The 15,556-nt window shown below is 40.4% G+C and overlaps 2 protein-coding genes across 2 annotated transcripts; both read right to left on the bottom strand.

Moving 5' to 3' along the window:
* Window positions 1–1,225: 1,225 nt before the first annotated feature.
* On the bottom strand, window positions 1,226–8,079 carry comtb (catechol-O-methyltransferase b). Its single transcript, XM_069678887.1, has 6 exons — window positions 8,015–8,079; window positions 6,780–6,951; window positions 2,128–2,245; window positions 1,833–2,026; window positions 1,618–1,749; window positions 1,226–1,530 (listed from the first exon to the last, which is right to left on the bottom strand). The coding sequence occupies exons 1-6, from the start codon at window positions 8,062–8,064 to the stop codon at window positions 1,351–1,353; spliced, it is 846 nt and encodes a 281-aa protein (XP_069534988.1). The 5' UTR covers window positions 8,065–8,079; the 3' UTR covers window positions 1,226–1,350.
* Window positions 8,080–8,892: 813 nt separating this feature from the next.
* On the bottom strand, window positions 8,893–13,690 carry LOC138605785 (SRSF protein kinase 3-like). Its single transcript, XM_069678224.1, has 14 exons — window positions 13,459–13,690; window positions 13,277–13,385; window positions 13,069–13,156; window positions 12,564–12,651; window positions 12,157–12,263; window positions 11,848–12,013; window positions 11,689–11,714; window positions 11,538–11,594; window positions 10,556–10,922; window positions 10,334–10,431; window positions 9,553–9,660; window positions 9,362–9,431; window positions 9,187–9,279; window positions 8,893–9,077 (listed from the first exon to the last, which is right to left on the bottom strand). Exons 1-14 carry the CDS (start codon window positions 13,688–13,690, stop codon window positions 8,893–8,895), a joined length of 1,794 nt encoding a protein of 597 aa, XP_069534325.1.
* Window positions 13,691–15,556: the final 1,866 nt, after the last annotated feature.

The raw sequence follows: 15,556 nt of genomic DNA, 5'->3' as shown, positions 1-15,556 counted from the left end.
AGTTGGAATTACAGAAACTCCCCAGAAAGATTATCAAAAAGAGCATAATGTGAATCTGCAGAAACAGTTGCAGACATTTTTTCCCTTTTCAAGATTTACATCACAGACAACCTGCAAGTAGAGAAATGTCTTCATGTAAAGGCACCTACCTGCCCATTCTTCATTGACCAGTCTTCATTTGATCCATCACATGAGCTCTTCCAAACAGGCCCCTGTCCATGGTGCGAAACGTGACGATATATTTAGAGGCAAGGCTCTCCTCTCCTCACCAGAAGTAAATCCTCTATCATCTCAGACAGCCGCAGTGCACTCTCAAAAATAACCAGAGCACACTGAGAACAATGCATTAAAAAAGAAGAAGTTTTGATATAAAAAGTGATAACTCAGACTTTGGAGTCTGCAGGCTGTAGTATCATGGCAGAGTCAAGGAAACGTGGTGAAAAAGCTCAATATAACAGCAGTGAGATTCTACAAATCACTGCCAAATCCCTTAAAAGCTCTCTCTCTCTCTGTCGTTCTTTTCCTCTGCGTGCATCTCTGTCCAGGCACTCCCCCCCACGCCCCCACCTCCCTCACTCTCACTCACTCTCTGTGTCACTCTCTCTCCCTCTCTGTTGAACCCTCTCCTTACCAGTTCTCTGAGCACACTAATGGCCACAGATTGGGATTATCATGCAGGCGTCTGTGAAGAAAGCACTAGGTGGACCAACCCATTTCTTTTTTTTATGCAGCTAAACCAAATGCCCTCCCGCCCCCACCCCATCGCCCTGACAACAGTATGATGGAACTCTGTCACTTTGAGAGATTAGATGAGCAGCCATTTGATTCATACTCTCTCTCTCTCTCTCTCTCGCTCTTTTTTTTTTTTAAACCACACACACACAAACAGTAGCACTCCCCAAACACACACACTCAGTCTCCTCACACACCTGTCATCACTGGCACAATGCTAGAGAATATCTGAGGACAAAAGAGGTTTCTGCAGCACAGAATGCAGCTGGATGAGATTTATTATTGATCTGAGTAGAGGCTCTGGGGAAAGCCAGCCCCAGATCAGTTTGCAGGTCATCATTTGTCAGTTAGGTGCTTGAACATAGTAACATGACTTCCGCCTACGGTACCAATATAGACATCTCGGAGAGTACATCAAGTTTCGGGACTCCCATCATGTGGTGTTCAAAAAATAAAGCACAAGAGTCAATTTTTTTTTCTTCATGATTCTTTTAATTTGAAGTTAACCCACTCTATGACATATTAGAAAAACACATTTGACTGATTTTAGTTTGTTCAGTGAACAAGAGACTTCAGAGGTCTGTGGTTTACATGTGTAAAATATGAGACTGTTAAAAACTACCCTAAGAAAACAGACTTCTCCAATCCATCCTCCACCTTGGTGTACTCCAGGTGAGATTTGAAGTACTGGCTTTCATATTGCGGGCTGCTGCGCACATATTCCAGGTATTCAGGAGCTCCAGGGCAGATGACATTGTCTGCCAGAAGGATGCTACCTTTTCTAAGGAGGCAACACTCCTGATGAAAATAGAAAAAAAGGGAATATTATTGGCAGAAAAACAGGAGTTGGAAATTAGAAAACAATGAGCATAACAAACTTCAAACCTCCATTAGTTTTGTGTCAGGAAGGTAGCGATCCTTCCAGTGATCCAGGAAAACTAAATCAAATGTGTTCAAACCAAACTGCTCCTTCATTTTGGGGATCCAGTCACCAGATGCTCCAACAACTAACTGGACCTAGAAAAAGAACCAGGTTGATTCTGACATGTACACCAAATGTATTGCATGTTATAAAGTCGGTGAGGAAAATAAGACTTTACCTTTTCCTCTAATCCTGCCCAGGCAATGACCTGACGGGCAATTGCAGCAAAGTCTGGGTTAAATTCAAGTGTGATTAGCTTTGCGTGAGGGGGAAGCAGCCTGGCAATCCGCACCGTGGAATAGCCACAGTATGTCCCCAACTCCAACACAGCAGCCGGGTTTACCTCAGAGACCACTGAGTCAAGGATGCAGCCTGTGGCAAAACAAAAAGATAGCAAAACATAGAGCTGGGTCAGGAGAGGAGATTATTTTACACATGACCTCATACAGAGTCACATAATGAGAAGTCTGTACCTTTCTCATCCCCCACGTTCATGGCCCACTCCTTGTGTCTGCAGAAGTGATCGATGGCTGTGACCACGCTGCGAGGGTCCCCTCTAGTGGCATTCTTGTGTACTGCATTCAGGAGCCGCTGAAAGAGAGAAAAAAACTAAACCAGTTTAAAAATGGGGCATCACATAAGCAGACATAAAATAACTGATGGGTTGTGACCCTATATTAAATGACACATCCAATTTGTTGGTGTCCTTTCTCTTGTTCTTTTTTTGTGTGTTCGTTAAACCTTCATCATCGATATAAGGTCAAATGAAGAAGGAAAGGTTGGGGTAGGGAGAGAGAAGATGAAAGAGGTGATCAAACTTAATGTTGATAAGAAAGAAGATATGATATAATGTATCAAGTTCAGTTGGACCTGATCCTTTCATTATGTAGACTACACATGATCAATTCCTCATCCACCTGATCCACATTATCATGATCAGTAAATCAAATCAAATATTTTTTTTTATCATAGCTGAAATAATATTTTGCTACACATATTAAGAGCTGAATCATCTGAAAAATCATATTAAAATAAAATGTTTCCATTGTTCCTTAAAGTAATAATCTCAAAGATTTTCATTTAATAAATGTCTGTTAAGTCACTATCTATCGCCGATTGAGGTAACACAATGGTGATTGAGCCTATGGCCCACTGATGAAAGCCTTTGCATTTGCAGCATTACAGACTGGGTGTTTGTGGCGACTTTCGAGGAAAAAATCACAAGCGGCGGGCAGTTAATGACGCGTTTTCCATCACCCAGGAGTGATTGGTCTACCAGAGAGGGTAGGCGGAGCTAAACGGCTGCTTTTCTGGTCTCTTTAAGCATTGTGAGTAATCAGTAATCTACTATGGCTGAACAAACAAAGAAAAGATCGATGATTACATATACAACTTCAAAAATGAGTGAAAATCCACTCAGCTGAAGGCAAACGTAAGGTCAAGGTAAAAAGGAAAGTGACCGCCAGTGAGGATGCGACACGGTCTGGATATTTGGGAAGTGTGCTCCCGCGATTAGTGTTTATCGCCATAGGTGCCGCCAAACAGAATGAAAGTAAGATCGTCGAGATTACAATTTAAAGCTCCTGTGAGGAACTTTCAGTTTGTGTCAATTTTGGCGACCCCTGTGGACAAAGTCGTGCCTCTTACCTCTTTGTTGATTTAGATTTTGCCCTGGTTTGTAGCTCAGAGTAATAAGAATTAATTTCAGTCTGTTACATAACGAGAAAAAACTTTAGCTTTAGGCAATTTAATAAACACATATTGACTACAAAATCACAATAACTACCAATATTTCTTTGATTATACCTGTACAATACAAAAACTCCTGTGAAGAAGTAGTCTTTTTAAGCTTTATGCTCCTTTAATTAGGATTTTGCAAAGAAGCTTTACATAAGTAGAAGTAAAGAGCAATAATTTTGCACATAAAGCCTACATTTATCTCCTTTCCAATTCTGCCCAATGCTTCCTCATCCCTCCTGCATCTTAACCGTCGCCCCAAAGCCTGCTGGACTGGGAAATATCTGCTTTCTCAGGCAAATATTTAAATAACTTGCTCTGTCTCTCTTTACTCATGTTTTGCCCACCCAAAAAACACAGGTAATGTCAAATTGTTAGCAGCTATGATTCTTTCATGTAGCCACCTCTCTACTTTCAATTGGGATGAACACACATTTACCTTAAGTAAAGATCCAGCAATAAATTTGATTTAATTTCATTATGAGCATTACATTCAATTTTACCTGTTCCATAGATTGTTGTTTTCACTGCCATGAAGGTACAGATACATTAGTGCACATTGTGAAAACATAGCTGAACAGGGTTTCTTTGAATATGGAATAAAGATAAAATATATTTTTTATCTTTTTTTTAAGGCCTACTTAGATTCATATGTTTTGCTCATTATCAATCCCCTGAGACGCTTCAGTTGGTAGATGACAAGCAGATCATTCAAATCAGGTGTGTTAGAGTATGGAGAAACCTAAAACATGCAGGAAGGTAGCTCTCCATGAGCAGGGTTGGAGACCAAATCAGCTCATCAGCGCTGTGATTGACTACCTGCTGCCTGCCTGTACAGCTGCTTCTCGTTTGCTCATTAAGCGGCCTGTTCTTACCCTGATTCATTCATTCAAACCTTTCATTCATTTTGACTTCCACCCCGACTCATCTGTAACAACCAAGTGTAATTCAAATTACAGCCTGTTTTCACATTTCCAGTGAGGTAAGAGTATTACATTTGCATTGGTCAACATTTTAATCTACAGCAACTCATCCAATGTTTTCAGTCCCTACACACTCATGATGCACCCACACAGATGTTTTAACTTGACCTTTTCTCAGGACTCTTTGAGTGTGTATAGACTAGATTTGAAAGACTCTGTTAGTTTAGTTGAACTCAGTATCATGGGAAATCTAGCCAACAATTCTTTGCTTTCACAGCGTTTAACCTCAGATAACACAATGAATCAACCAGAAAAACACCTGTGTGGGTGTACCTTTAACAAAAGCATGACCTGTAACTGAGTGTTTTTAAAGGGCTTTCTAACAATCCTCCCAGGGAATGAAAACCTGTGAATTTCCAGTTGTGGACTCTGATCTGTGAGCTACATCAGCCTTGCATCTAGAAATCAAAAAGCAACAGAAAACTGTTTCATGGCAAACTATGTGCTGTGTGCAGAAAATGAGGATGACGGTTAGTGCCTGCCTAAAAATGTAAGTCAGAGTATAAAATGTAAAGATAAGGGTTTTCACATTTTCTGCTGCAATATGTTAATTTACAGAGCCACATTGTGAACTTGTGATCATAACATATCCAGGCCTGAAGATTTTTGTTTTTCTGCTTTTATTTGGGATAAATGAAGAGGCATTAACCCTCATTTATTTGCACAAGGAAAAGAACAACTTCTCTCTTCTCTTGGGTGTGGATCTCTTCATTTGTATCCATGCAGGCACACCTGGGTCAGTAACATCAACCCATTTTACTTTGCACTTAGATTTTCTTTTTGTATAGTATTTGTTTTTTCCACTGGGGCGGCTGTGGCTCAATGGTAGAGTCGGTCGCCTCTCAATTGGAAGGCTGGGGGATCAATCCAATCCTTGGATAAGCAACCCCAAATTGCTCCCGGTGGCATAGCCATCAGGTATGAATGGGCATAGATCTGATTGGAATTGATATGAGTGTGTGAATGGGTGAATGTGACATGTAAAAGCAGCTTTGAGTGGTCAGAAGACTAGAAAGCGCTATATAAGTACAGTCCATTTACCATCACTGCCATGGCATTTTTATTGCTGCAGTACATAAATGTGAATGTGGATGTTGTTGACTGATGCATATAACACCAAAGTGTAACTTCAGCTTTTAACCAGATACTTCATCAGTCAGTGTGAATTAAAGGATTATTTCTTTCCACCACATGTTAAAGGCTTTTGGCTTGTAAAAGCAGGAGCAGGACACGTGTAACCAATGACATTAATAATGGCTCTGTTACAGGAAAGTGTCCCAGTGAGCCAGCATGCAGTGGGGCTAGTAGGGCAGTGGCACAAGAATCGTATGGTATCTGATGTTGAGATGCTCCTGACTTTTCTCCTTAAATGCTTAGTGGACCTGGATAATAAGCAAAGTAAATGTTTATACATCTCTGTTTGAACACGGAAGGAAATGTCTGGAACAAGAGGTCAGGGTTGAAAATTGAAAAGTCATACTAGTGCCGTGGCTCTACGGATGCCAATATTGGTCTGTTCATCACTTTGGTCCATATCTGCACAACTATTAGATATATTTCTATAAAATGTGTACATACATTTATAGACCACAAATAATAAAGCATAGCAAGCTATGCAGAAGCTTCTAGACTAGGCACATGTCTTAATTTTATAAGACTGTCCCAGCTCAGTTAAATATTATTTCTTAGAAAGTAACAGTGATGAACTTCCCACAGCTTCATCAGGTCAAAGTGCGCTCATACCGTCCAACCTTTATATTAAAAACCTCTACTAAAATGACATCTTTGTCAGTATTAAATTAACTTTTAGTAAACTGGTTTACTGGTCAATAAAAAAATCCAAATACATTTTGGAAGTGAGTGTTAGATTGAGACCAACATCAGTGAAATAATTGGAGTTAATGTGGCATTAAGTCCAATACATTCAAGTCCTTTGTCACATTGCCACTATATATGATGACAGCTGATTTGATCTCTGACATAAAACATTATCCTTCCTGCTCTTCCTTCAGGTCTGTGCCTCCTGTAAATATTATAGCCAAGGACATTTTGTGCTGCAAAAGGGGAGTCAGGGCTCTGATCCACACACAACGAAAATCTAAATGAAAGTCTCCAAAGATGTTGAATTTGATCTGCAAAATTACTGAGTTGTTGTATTAGACTGTGTTCTGTTATTGTTGTTATAGTTGGTATGCAGTAATGACATGCAGTTATTCCCTTGTGGAGGGTTTGAACTATGAGTGTGTTTGGTTGCAAGGGCAGTCATACTGTATGTGAACGGAGAAGTAGGTGTCTCTCTGTTGAAAACAAGTGACGTGTCATTCAAGATCCCTACAGCTGTTCCAGTGTGTTAGTCAGTAGATAACTGCCACTCACTACAATACTTTAATATATAAAAGGCAAACCTGAGGACGTGTAGACAGGGTCAGGGTGTCCAGCATCCGCTCCACAATGACATCGTGCCAAATGAGTGCCAGTCCTCCATGATACTGCACAGCAGCAGGGATCAGCCATCTGTACAGAGCATACAGAAGAGCTGCTCCACCAGTACAACTGTAAAGAAGAGTCAGCCACATCCTGCAGCCAAGGAAGAGAGCAATACATCAATTCAGCATGGTAATGGTGATAGTGATGAATGAACCGCAGACACTGCAATAACAACACATCTGCCTGAGATAAATGAAAGCTCTGATATCTCCCCTCACTCAAAGGGAGAGGTAGCCTTTGTGTGGAGCTAATGAGATGGGTGTTTACTATGCTGAGTACAATACTGTTTCTGCTCCTGCTTTCATTATCAGCTGCTGCTGACAGGTCCAGACTGCACACCCACACAATGTGATCATATCACTGTTGGTTATCGTTTAATATCAAGTGCAATAAGCACTGGTAAACAAACAACACAGTGCTCTGTGTGCAGGCTTTCCATTCTCAGAAGAAATTGGTTGTTAAGCATCAGCAATGAATCGGGAAGAACAGAGAGAAAGGACAAGAGAAGCACAGCCAGAATCCTAAACAAGGACTCCTCCTGTGTGTCGAAACAGCTAAAAGCTGGAAACAGTATTACCTTACTCTCATAATGCAACTGTGAAAGACCAGTGGTGGTTGAGGTAATTCCTTTTGATCTGGAGTTTGAGTTGCATGGCAACTGGCTGGGGGTTAAGAGCTGTGTCACAAAAGGCAGAAAACTGGGACTTCAACCTTTACTTTGGTTTCATCCTAGCGTACTCAGACGCAGAAACGCAGAATAGACTTGGCATGGCTTGAAAAACATGATAAACAGGCACTTACGTATTTTATCATTATGAAGAGAGACACAAAACCACAAGTTACATGCTGTGCATACTGTCGAACAGAATTCGATCTCTATGCAAATCACAACACAAAAAGTTTTCAAATAAAAGAACAAGACTATAAGGTAAAATACAAAAATACCCTATCTTGGTTTTCACAGTTTCACTATACTAAATTGCACTTTCTCTACGAGACATTAAAACCACACTCATCTATGGTCTCCCATGAGCAACACAGGAACAAACGCTTGTTAGGCTTAAAAACACCTCATGCAAGGCTTCTCATTAAAATGTAGAAGAAAACAGGACTTACATGTGTGGGCAAGCAGTGCTTCCTGTCCACTTCTCACCTCCTCTCGCTTCTAGAGGAAAATCTGTGAGTTCTCTCACTGCCGGACATATGCCTGCGTTTATATGAGACTAACTCCTCCCTCCTCTTCCTTCCATCCCCCTCTCGGAGCTCTGCTGGATGTGAGCATGCAAGGAATGCACAACACACTGAATCTCTACAGTGCACACATCACATGCAAACAAAGCCACATGAAGTCACTCAGGGATTGCAGAAAAGGATGGATTAATTCCTGCTTGGCATTTAATGATTTCTTTGAGTAAACATTGAGTGCTGATGCAAACAGCAAAAAGCAGTGAGTATCTCATTTCAATGTTGATAACATTTTCCCCTGAAGTACTTAGAAAAGGATTTCCATCAAATACTGGAGTCTGTTATAATTATAGAATACATACATACTGCCTTTTCTTGGGTGAGTCATCAGAGTAATCCTTCAACTTGACATTTCAGTGACTGAGTGCTGTGCGCATAAATTGATCTCATGGCTTACACTGGTTTACCATTAACCTTTCAGTATTTACACACCCATTTTTCCAAGATGAAATCGTGATCTTCCAGCATTAAAAATGATAATAAAACCAATCTAATGTCAGTTAATGAAATTCAAGGCAGTTTTCCAATAAGACAAAATTTCCTTATTGTTTTGAATTAGAATTAGATGTTAATGCCATTAAAATACTAAAATAACAAGCAACCACTGAGAGAAGTCTCTTACTCAGGCAAATCCAATTTATAAAAGTTGTACTCATGATGCCAGCACCAGACAATTACTGCATATCCCAGTGCTGTCCGAGTCCCACATCTCTTGCATTGTGTCCGAGTCTGCTCTTGAACGGAGAACAAGACAACTGGGCTCTGAACAAGACAGAACCGGTATGTCTAGGAGGTGATCCATGGGTGTTTGAGACACTGGGCAGCTGTGGCTCTTTCCTCTGGCAGCAGCTCCAGCATGGTCAGGAGGAACGAGCTGAACTGGAGGGCTTCCTCACGCGGCCACTCGTACTTATCCAGCAGAATCTCCAACAAGCTCCACGGCTTCAGCTTTGAGATGTGTCGCAGTTGTCCTACAAGGCATAAGAAGTAGACTGATACACTGATACATCTCAAACTTCATTAAAAATATTTAAGAATGACAAATTGAGTCTAAGTACTATGTAATAAATGACATTTTACCTTTGCGGTTGAAGTATTGTTTGGAATTTCTCCCTGAGAGAGCAAAATAAGATGGAAGGGGTCCCAGCAGCTCGATGATGTGGGCAATGTGGTCTGAGAGAACACAAGCAGATACTGTTTTGTGACCAGATTCAGCTTAAGGAAGGACAAAAGGGCCGTAGCAAACAACACGAACCTTCCTCACGGGTGAATGCGACTCCTGATTGAGGGTCAAACAGATAGTCCCCTGTGGCAAGCTCAAAAGCCTATAGAACACATACAGGAACAAAAAAACAAAACGGATGGGAAACTTATGAGACTCATTTCAAAAGTAAGGATTAAGACATTTTAGTCAAATGCACACATCTCTGCGGGTGCTCTGCTCACCATGCACGCAGTGCTCCAGATGTCGGCCGGTGTGTTGTAATCAGCACCAATCAGAACCTCCACAGAGCGGTACTGACACGTCTGGATGTCCTCAGTGAAGTGTTTGTGCTGGAGATCAAAGAGATATGACTCTGCATTATTAAATGACCTGTAATTATTACTTGGAACATATAAACACAAAAAGTATTTAAAATACATATATGAACATTTTATATACAGCCAATGGTTAGTTTAATATTTAAAGTAATAATCTTGAAGATTTTCATGTAAATAAATGTCTGTTAAGTCACTATCTATCACTGAATGAGGCAACACAATGTTGATTGAGCCTATGGCCCACTGATGAAAGCTTTTGCATTTGCAGTATATAATATTATTACGGACTAGGTGTCTGTGGTGACATTCACGGGAAAAATCACAAGTGGCTCCCAGTTAGCGTTTTCCATCACCCAGCAGTGGTTGGTCTGCCAGAGAGGGTAGGCGGAGCTAAGTGGCTGCTTTACCGGTCTCTGCTGCGAGTCAACAGTAATCTACTACGGCTGAACAAACAAAAAAAAGATCGATGACTACAGATACAACTTCAAAAATAAGTAATAAGAAAAAGAAAGTAATTCGCTGTCAGATGAAAACAGTCTAAAAAGGAAGGAAAATCAAGAGTTACCACCGTTTCAACCGGAGCCATAAGGTGCCGCCAAATCGAACAAAATTGAGATTATAACTTTGATTGTAATTTTATAGATTAAAAAAACAAGTTAAGCTTGCTTTTTAAATCATCACTCACCACCCAGCAGGCATTGCCCAGGTCAGCAATCTTGATGAGAATCTTATCAGCATTCTGAGGCTTTAGCAGGTCCAAAAGTACATCCGAGTCACTGAGCCCTAAAATGCATAAAGGAGCTGACAGCTATACAGTCACATAGTATATAAATATTACCTCATTTAAACATGCTGACAAAGGTACAGATCTTTGCCCAGACTGTAACATAAATGCTTAAAGACTGACCACGGGTAGAGGAAGGTGAAGGTGGAGGCAGCTCTTTGTCTGCAGTCTGATTTAATAACACTGATCTGGAGCCAGTGACAGGAGCATCTGTGTTAAGGTCTGGCCACGAGCAGATGGAGTATCTGTTGCTGTGTGGACTCCGTTGTGGTTCATCTTCAAACAACAGGGTCTGCCTCCTTAACGTGAGGTTAGGGCCTGTGAGATTTGAGTGAAGAGTGGAGCTTTGGGTGCTTGAGGGAGCAGAGTCATCAGAAAACGACACATGACGTTTGTCTTTTTGAAGGTGGTCAGATGAAGTCTTCTGTCCTCGCCGGCTCTTGTCTTTCCTCGTCAGTCTCTTCATCGGGCTGCTGGACACTTTGCTTGACTGCAGGAGAGCACACAGTTGTGAGACACAGCAGGGAGTAAAATTATTCATCTAAAAAGTGCTCAATTAATTATCATAATTTTGTAAAGAAATAATTCAGATAACATTAAATTAGCATTACAAATTTTAACTTATGGTACCAAATATGTTTATCAATTTTATAATACATGCATAACCTCATCAAAAGTGTTTTTATGCATCATCTGTAGTTATCATACAGAGTTTAATGTAATCCATGTGTTAATGTTTTATAGCAACCTGTGATGCTGCTACTCTACATCCTGTGCAACAAATCCTAACAACAGTAAGTAGAAAGGACATCAAACTCTGCAGTTGTGTCTCTAACAGGAACCTAAAACAAGAAAACCCCTCACTCGCCCCACCCCTATAAACCACAGGAGGTTGCTTGTATTACTATGGAAGATGGGTTAACATTGGTGTCAAATCTCTTCCTTATGAACACCACTCATGATTTTATCATTTTTTTTATTACTGTATCAACAGAGTTTTTAATGCTGCATGTCTGATGCTCTGCTTATTCATGATCTGAATTACCTATCTTAGATCCTAGACAATGGACATTGTCAAGAACACAAATTGCTAAATCGATCTTACCCATTCCCCAAGGCTGTGGAAAACCCCAGTCAGCTTCCCCAACAAGTTGGACAAACTCTTAGGAAGCCAAAGAAAGCAAAGGTCATAATTAAATAATAACAAAATATGTCTTAGTAAAATTATTGGAATAATAATGGAATAATCTGCACACCTTTTTTTCTCTTGAGCTTCTGTTCACTGACAGGAAGTGAAAACATCAGCAGGGAAAGAATCACAAATGTTGTTGTTTTTTTAAACCAACAGCAGCGAACAATTTGTTTCCATTATATCCAGTACAATGCAATGTGATTGCTGATGCAGCATCACTAACCTGAGGAGCTGGTGAAAGCAGAGGACACTGGCAGCTGCCACAGCTTGGTGTTGGCCGCCAGTTTCTGAATGTACGCCTCGTCCACTCTCAGGAGGATGTTTTCTGGCTTGATGTCTGTGTGGATAATCTTGCATTTAGCATGCAAGTAATCTAAACCCTGCAAAACCTGTGATAAGAAAGTAAAATACAGTCACTGGCACTGCACCTTATGTCAGTGAGGGTCCATTAAGGAAGATAATTTGTTCAAAAGAAGACCTCAGCGAGTGGAGAGAAATCAGGAGGATGATTTAATAAAGGATTGTACAGCACCTGTCTGAGGATGCTCTTAACACAGGGCAGGGGGAGGCCTGTGTAGTTGGATTTGATGATCCACCTCAGCAGTTGGTGGCCCAGCACCTCCAGAACCATACACACGTCTGGTGAGCAGTTAAGGATCCTGATTTAAATGATCAATCATAGTTGTAAGTAATCATTAGTTGTTAGAGATTTTGGGAGGTCTTGAGTCAAGAATGTAAAAACACTTTTCACAAAAACACAAAAAACAACATATTTTCGTCAAATCACTATCGTACAAGGATGTTGTTATGGTTGCATCTTTTTGTCAGTGTGTGAGCACACTTGTAAACATCACAATTAAAGAAGACTTGATAGAAAAGCCAAACTTGTACCTCAAGTTTTAGAGCAGGTATTATACAGTATGTCTGTGTTAAGGATACGCTCTCCATTTTCTCCAGTGATCCTAAAGTCATCAATGAGGTTCACGACTCTCTCACGTTTTGGATCTTTGGGGTCACTGTCCCTGACCTGACGGTCATATAGTGAACATATAAAATTATTAACACATATTGGCAAAAATCATAGACAATTACACTGTGAAAAGTGTGAAATGAAAATATTTTAGGCAACAATACTAGATGCTGTTGCTTTTATATAAAGTATAAGTATACAGTGCAATATTTCCCCATAATCACTAATAAAACTGTTACAGTGCATGATTAACTACAAACCTGTCTCTTAAGAAGGATACCATAATCATTCTCCGTATTCATGAATCTGCTTCGTAACCACCACTATGTAAACAGTAATCTCGCTGTGTTGTTAGTGTCACATGCATTAACACTCCAGTCTGTTTTACTACTTGTGAATTGTAATAGTACTGTAAAATAAATAAAAACTATCGAGTACATGCTACTTAAACTAAAGCATCGTAGTCACACTGACACATTTCAGAAGTTTGATCTCATCCAGTGCCGTCTCTGTGAATGTTTGAGCACTCTTCACCACCTTCAGAGCCACAAAACGCCTCTTCCTGCATGCAGACAGTTATGGAAGTTAGCTACTTTTATGTTTATCATATTAAATTGTCATTATATCATGTTATTATGTTAAATACTGTTATGATCAGTCCTAAGGTCAAACCTTTACTTACACCATATCCCAGCAGAGCCAAACAGTAGAGAAGTGACCCCACCCCAACTTTTTTACCACTTGGTAACTGTCAACGAAAATCTCTCCGATCTCTACATGATAGTAACCACCTGCAACACAAAGTACAGCCTGCATCAAAGAAAATATGTAAAGCAGTGTGTTGGGGTTTGTTGGGGTGCCTACCAGTGCCATAGTCTGCAGGGTTCTCCTGTTGCTCATCATAAGAACCCAGAGGCTCGGAGGAGTGAGGATGTTTCTGCGCAGCTGGAGCAGACTTTGCTGGTTTGCTAGGCTGGGGGAGTTGTTTCAGACTCCCTGCTGCGCTTGTGGAGTGGTCAGGGTTGAGTTTGGTGGGTAAATTTGAAGAGCTGGCTGTAAGAAGGGCCGATATAGCAGCAGCATACGAAGATGACATGTTTTATGGAGCCTGAAGAATTTGAAGACAGCTAAAGATTGGTCCAAATCACAGCAGCACCCAGAAGAGAAAGCTACAACAAAAAGGATTCACATAATTTCAATATTGGAGTTCTTTAATAAATATAACATCTCAAGTAAATAAGTGTTCACTTGTTGTTCGTCTCTGGCAGATAGATTTTGCTTTTACATGCTGACTACAAGAGGCTGTTAGCAAAGACATTTAAAAAGAGCCAGTGAATGTGTATGTTTATTTTTAGCTGGATGAATGGCATGTCAACGTAAATAGCTCCTGACACAGGCCCAGCTGCAACAGAACTCTGATTTTGCAGGGACTAGAACAGCGTGGGCGCCACAGTTGTAAACATGACAGGCTGGCAATTCAAATAATCAAGTTCTTTCAGGGATTATCTGACAAGAGCATTTTGTTACAACAATAAGGGGGTTAGAACAATGATGTCTCTAGTTTCAGACAGTCAAGTGGTAAGATGGTATTGGTTTTGTGGTTGCACGCTTTTTGTAATGGAACTGTCAAGAGGGATGATGTCTACAAGAGAACAGGTCGTCAAGTCTTCGGTAGAAAATAGAAAAAAAGAAATCATTACTGGTATGTACTCACACTTCAAAATAAAAGTCTTTGTACCAGAAGTCATGACCCATTCGTAGCTGTGGTGCACTAAACAGTTTATCAGTAAGCTCGTTTACAATTTAGGAAATTACAGAACTGAAAAAAATATAACTGCTTGTTTGTGACAACTTAGCGAGGGACCTATCTTGTGGCCTACCTAAAGAGATAGGAAAGAAATCCAGCAATACAGTCCAATTTTGAACCACTCCAGTATTCGGCTTCAATTTTGGCCAAAGGTAGCCATGACATTTCTTTGCCAGTTGTTACAGTGAGTTTGTCTACAACTCCTGACAACTTTTAACATTACCCTGCCCTACTTGATAATTAAGTCTTTTCATATGTCTTGTTTTTTCTTTATGTATTTTGCATACTTTACTCGCCATTTGGACAATGGTCTGTGTTGCTTATTGTCTATGGCAGCCAAACGTAGTTTTATTCTGAAGGTTTTGCAGGAAGTCTACTCTTAGCTAGTGCTAGACGGAATATTGTACCTGTTGCTGGTTTTAATTATGAGACCTCGTTCAAGTACTCGGTTAGCTTAATTCAGTCGTATTAAGTAGCCTAACATTAGAGGAGGAGTCTACTTACCACTGTGTGTGATGTATCCAGTTTTAATATTTGTAACACGGGAAATAAAACTAGCTCTTCAGTCCGCGTGGTCTGCTCCTCACTCTGCTCTGTGTGCCTGAAAAACACTCAGGTCCAAGAATAGCATGCTGTTGCTGCTTCTGGTGTACTGACATTTATCACTATGTAGATACCACTCCTATTTCCAGGGGTAGTGAAGAGGTCAGGTACGGTGGCAGGTGTTGCACCGAAAACTGTGACCATCAAAATCTGTGAGCGTATACGTAAACGGCGTAGATCCACTATAAATACAGTCTATGCGTAAATCATAGAAATGAAAGGAGAGCTAAAGAGCTGACATTGAACTTCTTTCTTTCGTCATTTGCAATTGTTTCTTTTGATTGCAATTGTTTTGATGGCGACAACAACAAGTCGGTAATACAGTTAGCCTGCTACATGTCCGTTCTACTGGCATTTTATTTATTTCTTTGTTGCCTAATCCGAGGGAGATATACATTTCCAGTGTCCAGTGCATGTAAAGGCTGTTTTTCAGAAAGAGGCAACGTTGGTGGATCATAACAACCATCCCATACATGATATGTCAATAGAAAGTTAGTAACAAACACTTTAAAACATGTTTTTAAATACTGTTCTGTTTGTATCAGTATAGCG

This window comes from Semicossyphus pulcher, unplaced genomic scaffold (genome assembly GCF_022749685.1).
Source record: "Semicossyphus pulcher isolate SPU_LCO1_2020_fin unplaced genomic scaffold, fSemPul1.0.p SCAF_3, whole genome shotgun sequence".
Classification (NCBI taxonomy): domain Eukaryota; kingdom Metazoa; phylum Chordata; class Actinopteri; order Labriformes; family Labridae; genus Semicossyphus; species Semicossyphus pulcher.
This window is presented reverse-complemented; position numbering and strand designations above follow the sequence as displayed.

Excerpts from the sequence above, each read along its gene's own strand:
- LOC138605785 (XM_069678224.1), bottom strand. The coding sequence starts at position 13,690 with ATGTCATCTTCGTATGCTGCTGCTATATCGGCCCTTCTTACAGCCAGC. Across the intron at positions 12,264-12,563 it reads CACTGGAGAAAATGGAGAGC|ACGTGTGTATGGTTCTGGAG; the intron begins GTATCCTTAACA and ends ACTGCTCACCAG. Across the intron at positions 10,432-10,555 it reads TTCACCTTCCTCTACCCGTG|GGCTCAGTGACTCGGATGTA; the intron begins GTCAGTCTTTAA and ends TATGCATTTTAG.
- comtb (XM_069678887.1), bottom strand. The coding sequence starts at position 8,064 with ATGTCCGGCAGTGAGAGAACTCACAGATTTTCCTCTAGAAGCGAGAGG. Across the intron at positions 6,952-8,014 it reads TCCTCTAGAAGCGAGAGGAG|GATGTGGCTGACTCTTCTTT; the intron begins GTGAGAAGTGGA and ends CCTTGGCTGCAG. Across the intron at positions 1,750-1,832 it reads GGGCAGGATTAGAGGAAAAG|GTCCAGTTAGTTGTTGGAGC; the intron begins GTAAAGTCTTAT and ends TTCTTTTTCTAG.